Source organism: Fusarium oxysporum, chromosome 15 (assembly GCF_000149955.1).
Source record: "Fusarium oxysporum f. sp. lycopersici 4287 chromosome 15, whole genome shotgun sequence".
Taxonomy (NCBI): Eukaryota; Fungi; Ascomycota; class Sordariomycetes; order Hypocreales; family Nectriaceae; genus Fusarium; species Fusarium oxysporum.
In genome coordinates, this window is record NC_031000.1 from 2266189 (window position 1) to 2275208 (window position 9020).

Here is a 9020-nt window from a genome sequence, read left to right on the forward strand (position 1 = left end):
AATCTTTTTAATGACGCAGTAGGAAGCAATTATGCCGCATTCCCATCCGGTAGGCTGCTTTGAGATCGGCATCTGATAGTAGGTAAAGGTGAACTTCTGTCCGATGGCTGCAAGGAATTCCCCGAAGCCTAGGATGGCGTTGGAAAGGCGGATCATCTGATCAGGTAGAAAGCTGTCAAAGTGATAGAACTTTCCCTTCTTGCGGTCCCAAATGAAAGTGGTAAACTGTTTATATACATTGTGTCGAATGCTTCCGATAAGGAACCGAATTCCATGCATTCTCTTTCGGGCTTCAAGGGAGCTGAGGAAGCCAAGATGGGCCTCGCAGTTGACCTTCCAGTAATGATCAGGAAGAAGAGGTGACATCTTCTCACCCCAAGCTGTATTACGCTTTATCGCATAGCCTGAAATCTCAAGCTGGAATGGTGCAGCAAGGATGGCATTCTCAAGACCATACGTAGCTGTACGTAGCAGCGCAACAACACCATCGTTGAGAAGATAATCCTTGTTCGTGATGCAATTGAAGACCCGTCTTGTCTTTTGGGGAGCTCTTCGGGACTCGGAAGCTGAAGAGAATTAATTAAAGCCTTTAACTTTCGGCAGGCTGCTTTGGAAACATTGTGCTTCTGTCCAAGGTGGCGTCCGACACGGCCGTTATCTGCGGCGAGTGTATAGCCACAACGCGTACAGATGATCGCCCCTTCTGGTAGCCTGAGGTGGAGATTAAGCTCTTCCAGTCTGGAATACTGTTCCGGACTTAATTGAAGATCCCGATGCATTATGTTACAAGGCCAATAGAATATAACGAAGATGATATGGTCGAAGATGATATGGTCGAAGAGGAATATAGAGGCGCGGGTGGGTTAAATGAACTCTACATGGTTGGCACAGACCAATCGACGCGAAAACGGGCCCCGTTTCAGGTTTCAGTCTGTAAGACCCTTGTTGAAATCGAAGGAATGCATTGGAGGAGAAGTGGAAACGGGGCCCGTTTCTGTCTCTAATACTTGAGTAGGCTTCCTGAAAGTGAATCTGGATCCACCTTCCGTCGTCCGGAAAGTGGGACTGGGCCCACCTTCCGTCACCCGGAACAAATCCCCCCGCACTTTCGGATAGTACAAGGGTTATCCCTCATCAGATGGCGGATAGTACGAGTCAGTCAGCTCAATGACAGACAGCTATCGGCCAGGCACTAGTGATATCACAAGATTTGTATGTATTTATATCGCATGCCCATCTATATAGACAACTGTAATAGAGCAGTCCGGTGCTTTCTTTGACCCTAATGCCCCCGCTATCCGATGCCCCTTACCCGCTTCATTAGTAACACGATCACGGCGACGTGCCCCCCGCTTCTATAAGGCGAAGATCTTGGCCTTATCTAGATCCATACACGTTGATTTATTCCCGACACGAGTTCTTCTTTTTTTCTTCTCCTTCTCTTCCCTTTCGACCTGGATCTCTTCGTCTTTACTTCTCACCGATCCCAACCTCTCGGGCCGACTGGTGGTGCTTGCTTCTTGTACTGCAGCATCATAGCATGTGGAGATGGGTATCGAAGAACAATTTGTGCTGCTTTCGCTCGGGCTCGCCACCATTGGTGTCCGAATTGGAGTACGATGGTGGCAAGTAGGATCTGGTAGATGGCAGCTTGACGATTATCTGATGCCGTTCACGGGGGTGAGTTTGTTTTTTGACCAGAATGTGCAGCTACGGACCCACTTATTCGTTGATGGCCCATGTTGGTTCATCAGCGATGAACCCAAGAGCACCAACACCAAGTGCGTGGTTTTGGGATCTGTCAATATCGCTGCTTTATGCAAATTTGCTGACATGCATTCTGGTTGCAGATTGTCTTTATTGCACAGACGGTAGCAGCGGATCTAGTCGTCGCCAAATTCCAAGGTCTTACCAATAGTTACATGACGAATGAAGAGCGTGCGAACATCGACATCCACGGTCAAGAACACTACAATCGTGTCTGGGGATCCAAGATTCAGGTCATGGGCTGGTCGTTATATGCCTGTATATTGTGGTCGCTCAAGGTTTGCGTTACAGCATTCTACGGCCGCCTTACGTATCTGCTACCCAGTTGTCGCAAACTTGTGGTCGTTGTCTGACTCTATCACACAGGTCCGGATTAACTCACCTTAAGACCCGTGTGAAATTTGCATACATCGTTCTTGGGATTACCTACACGGCTGTCGCCCTCACGATTCTTCTATCATGCCATCCATTTAATCACCTCTGGCAGGTCACCCCAGATCCGGGAACCCTGTGCCGACCCACAAACTCGCCAGCATACGTGCTGGTGGTGGTTATTCCAAACATCTTGACAGATATCTACCTGCTTTCTATTCCACTACCTGTACGTCATGATGACCCAGTTATCAACAACTTGTCTAAAGTGCGATGCAGCTTCTCTGGGGTGTCAATATTAGCTTGCGACGCAGGCTCACTCTTATGCTTCTGTTCAGCGGTGCTCTCTTCATTATGATGGCTGGCACGATTCGAGCTGTGACGATTCTCACTGTAAGCATAGGTCACCTTGTCCACCGATAAGGTCTTGCCACTTACTAACCAACGTCTCTTGCTTTAGTCGGGACCCAATGGAGCAGTCTCGGGAAGCGCTTGGGCGTGTCGCGAAACATTTGTCGCGATTGTCGTCACAAACCTACCGATCATCCAGCCTCTACTACGAAAGGGCGCAAGCATGATCGGTCTGAGTGTACTCTTCAGCCAGGGAACCAGATCAGTCTCCGAGAGCCACCAGCTCAGAAGTAGCGAGATGGGCGGAAGTTACTTCGGTACTAGTCGACGACGAAGGCCGAGTAGCCGCTCACTCTCTACTGTCCCCCATACAACGGCTTGGGGCAGCGACGAGCATATTCTGCCTGAAGATAGTGACGGCAAGCCATTACGCAGAGAAGGCAACGACGGCATCATTATCGCACAAGAGATCAGCGTGCAGTCAGAAGTTGCGCCCGATGTTGAAGCTCGCGATGCTTCAAGGGATCCGGCAGCTAATGACTGGGGCTACAAGACAGCAGTAGCAAGAACTCCGTCACAGAAACGCTGAATGTTATCATCGATGGCTGTCTGATTACTTTATCTGATGTAATTTAGACGATCTAGGCCTCATTACATCTCTTTAATGCTTAATTAATTACTTAAATTAAAGTTAACATTTTTCCTTTTTTAATTATAGTAATAGTATATTTTAATATTAACTTAAATAAAGAATTAAAAGCAAAGGCGGAATCACAAAAAGCCAGACAGAAGATGCAGAGCAACGAAACCACCGTATCATCCACAACCCCTCTTTCGCCACCACCCCTCTTTCGCCAGGCAAAATAAAAAAAAGCTCCACCAAAACTCATCAACTTCACTTACACGAAAGTCAGCCTAAATATATAGCTACTGAAAAGAAACTACCTCTTTTGATTATAAAAATGATTGGGTATGATGATTTTGACCTTGTAAGGCTGTGCGGGGTACGAGATTCATGCATGCTGTGCTATGGAAATGTCGTTAGTTTGATCACCAAATTCCTCACCGCTCTTTGCCTTGTTTTTTGGTCTTTGTCTTTGACAACGACAAAAAAATGCCTAGGTCAAGACTTCGATGGAAATACACAGAGGACGACATGGCAGAGGCTATATTGGATGTTACTGACAATGGCTTTTCACCCCCTCAAGCCGCTCATAGACGGGGAGTGCCCCGAAGGACTTTAATCGACAGACACGGCCGCGGGGCCGTGAAAGAGCAGATCCACCCTCATCGACGGTTGTCCAAGAGACAAGAGGATAGGCTGGCTTTCTGGATTCTCCGTCAGGAGACTTTGGGCTATGCTCCGTCCCATAGTCAAATCCGCGCTTGCGTCATGGGCTTGTTGAGGCAGCAGAGCGAACATCCCGACTTGGGACGTAACTGGGTGAACAAGTTTATCAATCGCCGCGCAGACCTAAAGACCAAGATGGGTAGACCTCAAGAAGCCAAAAGGTTCGACTCTTTTACCCCTAAAGCGGTTCATTGGTACTTTGATATCAGGGAGGGCCAATATGGTTGGATCAAGCCTGAAAACACCGTCAACGTTGATGAGGGGGGTATTATGACTGGTTTCGGCAAGCATTCACCTCTGTTACCTGTCAGTGCTTGAGTTTTGGCCGACTAACCCTCTGGGTTCAGGTCTAGATAGCCTGGTCGTTGGAAGCACGGACCCGAAGCGCAAGGCGTTTCTCAAGGGACCACAAACTCGGAATTGGACTTCATTCATCGAAGCTATCACTGCTGACGGCCGCGCTTTGACTCCTGGCATAATATTCAAGGGGAAACAACTCCAGAAACAGTGGTTTCTTGATGAGTTCAAGCAGATAGCAGACTGGTATTATATAACATCGCCCAACGGGTGGACTGATGACCACATAGGCATTGAATGGCTTGAAAGAGTCTATCTGCCCCAGACTACGCCTGCCGACGAATCTGATGCGAGACTGATCATTTTAGATGGTCATGGAAGCCATGCAACAGTATGTCCTCCATTTCCCCCATCTCACGATCAGTGCTGAGTGGTGGAAGGATGAATGGATGGCCACGTGCTTTTTGAACAACGTTTATTGCTGCTATCTACCAGCACACTATGCACAGACACAACCTGTGCTCCTCTCGGAGGGCTTTCAACGCGTTAAAGGCTGCATATCGACGAGAGCTGGAAAGGTTCGCCTCGTTGACCGATTCCGCTCCGATGGACAAGGCCAATTTCATCAGGGCCTACGCCAAGGCTCGCCGAGTTGGAATGACTAAGAAGAACATACTGTCAGGCTGGAGGGTCACTGTCAACTGGCCGATTTCGCGTTCCAAAGCGCTGCGGCACCCAGAAATCCAACAAGATAGGCCAAATGGCAGCCCAAGGGCAACTCCCGAGCAGTGCTGGATAGCCACGCGTGTTGTTTCATACTGTTTCATATGAAACTGAAACAGTCCCTGGACCCGGATTCGTATGAAACAGTAACTCCCCTAGTTTCATATGTTTCAGTCGGTTTCATATGTTTCATATACGCCCGATGAGTCCCAAATATCTTAGTACTTAACCAAGAAAATTTCGCAAACCAAATGCCTTCAACGCAGCTAGAAACTTGCTAATAGTAAATATGTGTCGCATATCACCACTAGGTTCGTGCGACTGGATATAAAACGCGGCCCGTACTTTAAAGTCCTGTCTCCGGTTTCACATCCGGCTTGTCGCATCAAGGACTCCAATCCTAACGACATGAGCTTAAATAGCTATGCCCGAACACATGGCTGTTCAATCTCATTTGTTCTTTTGTTAATTCTTATCAGTTGACTGGTGCCATCACTGATCCCTGTGGAATTAATTGTCCGACAACATGTCATCAGCTTCGCCCGCTCCCTTGTTATCGGAGCCTTCTGATGAGCTCTTGGGGTCTGCTTCTCCTGGTTCTCCCGTTCCTGCGAAGCACACATTGGATCACTCTCTCTCTGATCGGGCTGGCAAGCGCACCAAAGGCCGTACGAACAAAAGCACTTGGAACGAGGCGCGTGGCCCTTATGAAGAGAGAGGGGAGAAAGCTCGCGATACCTCATACCACGAAATTTGGTACTGCAAGCACTGCGACTCCACGAAAAAGCCTAATTCGATAACGACGAACCTGAGTCGAGCCCGCAAGCACCTGCGGGACTTTCATGGCATCCGGGTGATAGAGCATGTGGAAAGGTCGGATCTGAAGAAGCAGCAACATGGCACCATTACGGACTTGTTCGGAAGGCAGGAGGAACGTCAAGCCAGTCGAGACCTTACTGAGGAAAAATATTTGGCAAACGCTATTAATATTCCTGCATTCGAGGAAGCACTTGCCAGGCTTCTTGCGGTTCGCAATATCGCCCACACATTCATCGAGTACCCCGAGTTTCATGCTGTTATACTCTCCTGCAACTATATGGCCCGGGACGTCCTCCTACGCAGCCGCAGAGCGGTGCCGAAGCTTCTTAAAAAGACTTTCGCTCAACACAAACAAGGGCTCGTCAAGAAGCTTCATAATTCTCTCTCATCTATGGTCCACTTCACCATTGACATGTGGACCTCATCGGAACAGTGTTGGAAAATCCGGGGATCCCCCTTCCCTTCAGGATTCAGACTAACAGTCTGAAAGTCCTAGATTTAAAGTTTAAAGTCCTAGATGAAATCATTTAGAGATATAAACCTGAGAAAAACTCTCATCTCACTAATGAAAAAACCAAGTTTCATAAAATATATATATTTTCACCTAGCACTACTGCGCAATATAAACAACAGGTTATGAGCCCGGGTTAGCAAACACCGGGTTTCTCTTCTGAATCAAAGAACCAAACTTCAACTCAAGATGACGTCACGACGAGCCCCACGTTCCACCATGCGAACCCGCAACACAATCAGAGTATCGCCTGCATCCGAATCGTCGCGACCTGGTGCTTCAGGTCAAGACCACACACCATCCTCAATGTATGACAGTACCACGGTCATCTCTGAAAAGAATACTCTTTTCCTTCCGCAAGAGCTCAAGCTAGGCGGACCCTCCAATTGGGAGCAATATTGCCCAGCTCAGAAGGCCATTCTTCGAATCAATGGTCTCGAAGATGCTGTCTTTGGTGATTACCCTCCCGAGGAACAGCAGACTATGGATCAAAAGATCAGGGCGGCAAAAGCTGCCGTCTCCATCCGAGGTAACTGCACTGGAGAAGCACTTAGTCAACTAGTCGGGATTGAGAATCCCCAGGAGATGTTCAACCTTCTCCAGGCCTATTGTATTGGCACGGGCCCAGTTCTTCTGCAGACAACACTTTACCAGTTCATCCGGATCAAAACAAGCTCTTACGAGACAATTCCACAATTTAATGTCGACTTTGAACGACTCGTCAAACTTCTCCTCGAGCAGAAAGAACCAATCTCAGATACCCTCAAAAAGGTTGTTTATCTGACTGCCTGCGAGAACGAGTACCCTGACTGGACTGCCAGACAGCGCGCTCTCCTACGCTCGGAGCATCCGCCAACACTACGATCAATGCAGCAAGATCTCATTGATGAAAACAGGTCATCAGATGATGATGACAGTCATGGTACTGCCTCCACGTACTGGGCTCACAGTAAAAAGACTGGAAGGAAGGGCCCGGCCGCAAGAAAGCAAGAGGCAAGTGGCCGGAGGAGAGGATCTTCAAAGAACCAGCGAGCCGCGAACAAGTCTAGCCAGGAAACCAATCATCGAGTCGGCAAGAACAAGGAACATACCTGCACGAACTGCAAGAAGAGAGGACATCATGAAAATGATTGTTGGTTCGCCCATAAGGATAAGCGACCCGACTGGGCAGTCCGTCTCGCCAAGGAACTCATGGAGCATGATCTTCAACGCGACAGCACCAAGAATCTCCATATCAAGGAATCAAATCACATGACAGTTGAGCGATCTTTTCTGATTCTTGAAGACAGCGTCTCAGACGAGCTACCTATGGACAATACAGAGACGTGTAAAGTCTCCCTTGATAACATCTCTTCAACCGCAGAATGGCTGTTCGACACAGGTTCATCAGTCCACATCTGCAACGACCAAAGCCTATTCACAGAACTGCAGCCTGCAACCCGAACGGTCCTCGTTACGGGCGGTGGGAAGGTGTACCCATTCGGTAAGGGGACAGTCAAAATTTGCTTCATAAACAAATGGGGTGAGCAGGTCACAATTAACCTCAAAGACACGCTGTTCATCCCTGAGTTTCCGGTAAATGTCATGTCAGGACTCAGGCTATACAAGAACGGCGGCTGGATAGACGGGAACGACATGTACGACCCAACAGGAGATGTCTTTGGTCTCCTCCGCATAGGAAGGGACGGTCTGTACGTGAACACTGAGGTCGGAAAGACTACTGTTTCAAACCAGGCCGTCTCGGAACTCCAGCCAGAACCATGCAATCATCACACTGCTTCATCAAACCAATGCCTGAATGTCGACCTTTGGCACCGAAGACTCGGCCATGTTAACGCATATCAGGTGTCACAGACTGCCAAAATGACCAGAGGAATGTACTGTGACGGCCACCACGACCATCAGCCTTTCAATTACTGCCTCGCCTGCGACATCGCAAAGGCCCTACGATGGACTCCGCGAAATAAACGGAAACGAGCCTCCAGGGCCGGGTTCATTCATGTTGACACCTTCAAAGTCAATCCACCGGGCATTAGAGGCGAACGATGGGGAATGATTGCCACAGATGACAGGCATAGAATGAGATGGGCCTACACGTTCACGAGGAAGGGGATGGCTTCGGAACTTCTAGGCCAGCTCATCTCCAAGATACGAACTCAGTATGGCATCCGAGTGTACGCAATCCAAATGGATGGCGGCTCTGAGCTCTATGGTGCGTCTCTCAAAAACCTCGAGTACACTCACGGCGTCAAGATCATCAAGACGACACCATATACTCCTGAATTTAACGGAGTTGCTGAGCGCTCTAACCGCATCATCTTTGACAAAGTCAGAGCAACCATGGAATCGGAAAGAATCCCGATAGAGCTCTGGCCATTGGTCCTGGAAGATATGGTGCGCAAGACAAACGTGACAGCCACCAGGGCAATTGATGGCCTCACTCCCATGGAAAGCTTTCTCAACGAGGCCTTCCCCGGACAAGACAACAAGCCGGATCTGTCCGGAGAACGAATCTGCGGCTCACAAGTCACGATACACATACCGCAGGAACGAAGATTGAGATCACACAAGTTTGGCCCAAGAGGAGAGGCTGGAATCTACCTATGCATGGAAGGTTCACAGATCTACACCTGCTGGGTGCCCTCTCGCAGGAAGGGACATCAGATCGTCCGTTCTGCAAATGTACAATTCTACGAAAAGGTTGGGGAGACAGAACTCCTGACCGAAACTGAGCATGATGTTGAGCCGGAAATCCGCAAGAACGGAGCTCCCATCTCAAGCCGGCCACAGTCCGTCACGGAGCAGACAAAGACTCCAAGGCCACAAAGG

At 48.8% G+C, this 9020-nt stretch overlaps 2 protein-coding genes across 2 annotated transcripts in view; one reads left to right on the forward strand and one right to left on the reverse strand.

The window, feature by feature from the left end:
• The window catches only part of FOXG_15594 (uncharacterized protein), a gene marked incomplete at both ends in the record, with an annotated part of 1564 nt that extends 785 nt beyond the window's left edge, over positions 1-779 (reverse strand). Inside the window, 2 exons of the mRNA XM_018395683.1 lie at positions 95-566; positions 689-779. Coding sequence (XP_018255919.1) covers positions 95-566; positions 689-779 — 563 coding nt within the window. The remainder of the gene's footprint in view (positions 1-94; positions 567-688) is intronic.
• Positions 780-1548: 769 nt separating this feature from the next.
• FOXG_22085 (uncharacterized protein) lies at positions 1549-3079 on the forward strand (the record flags this gene model as incomplete). Its single annotated transcript, XM_018402470.1, has 5 exons — positions 1549-1680; positions 1851-2077; positions 2134-2368; positions 2419-2532; positions 2600-3079. 5 exons carry the CDS (start codon positions 1549-1551, stop codon positions 3077-3079), a joined length of 1188 nt encoding a protein of 395 aa, XP_018255920.1.
• Positions 3080-9020: the final 5941 nt, after the last annotated feature.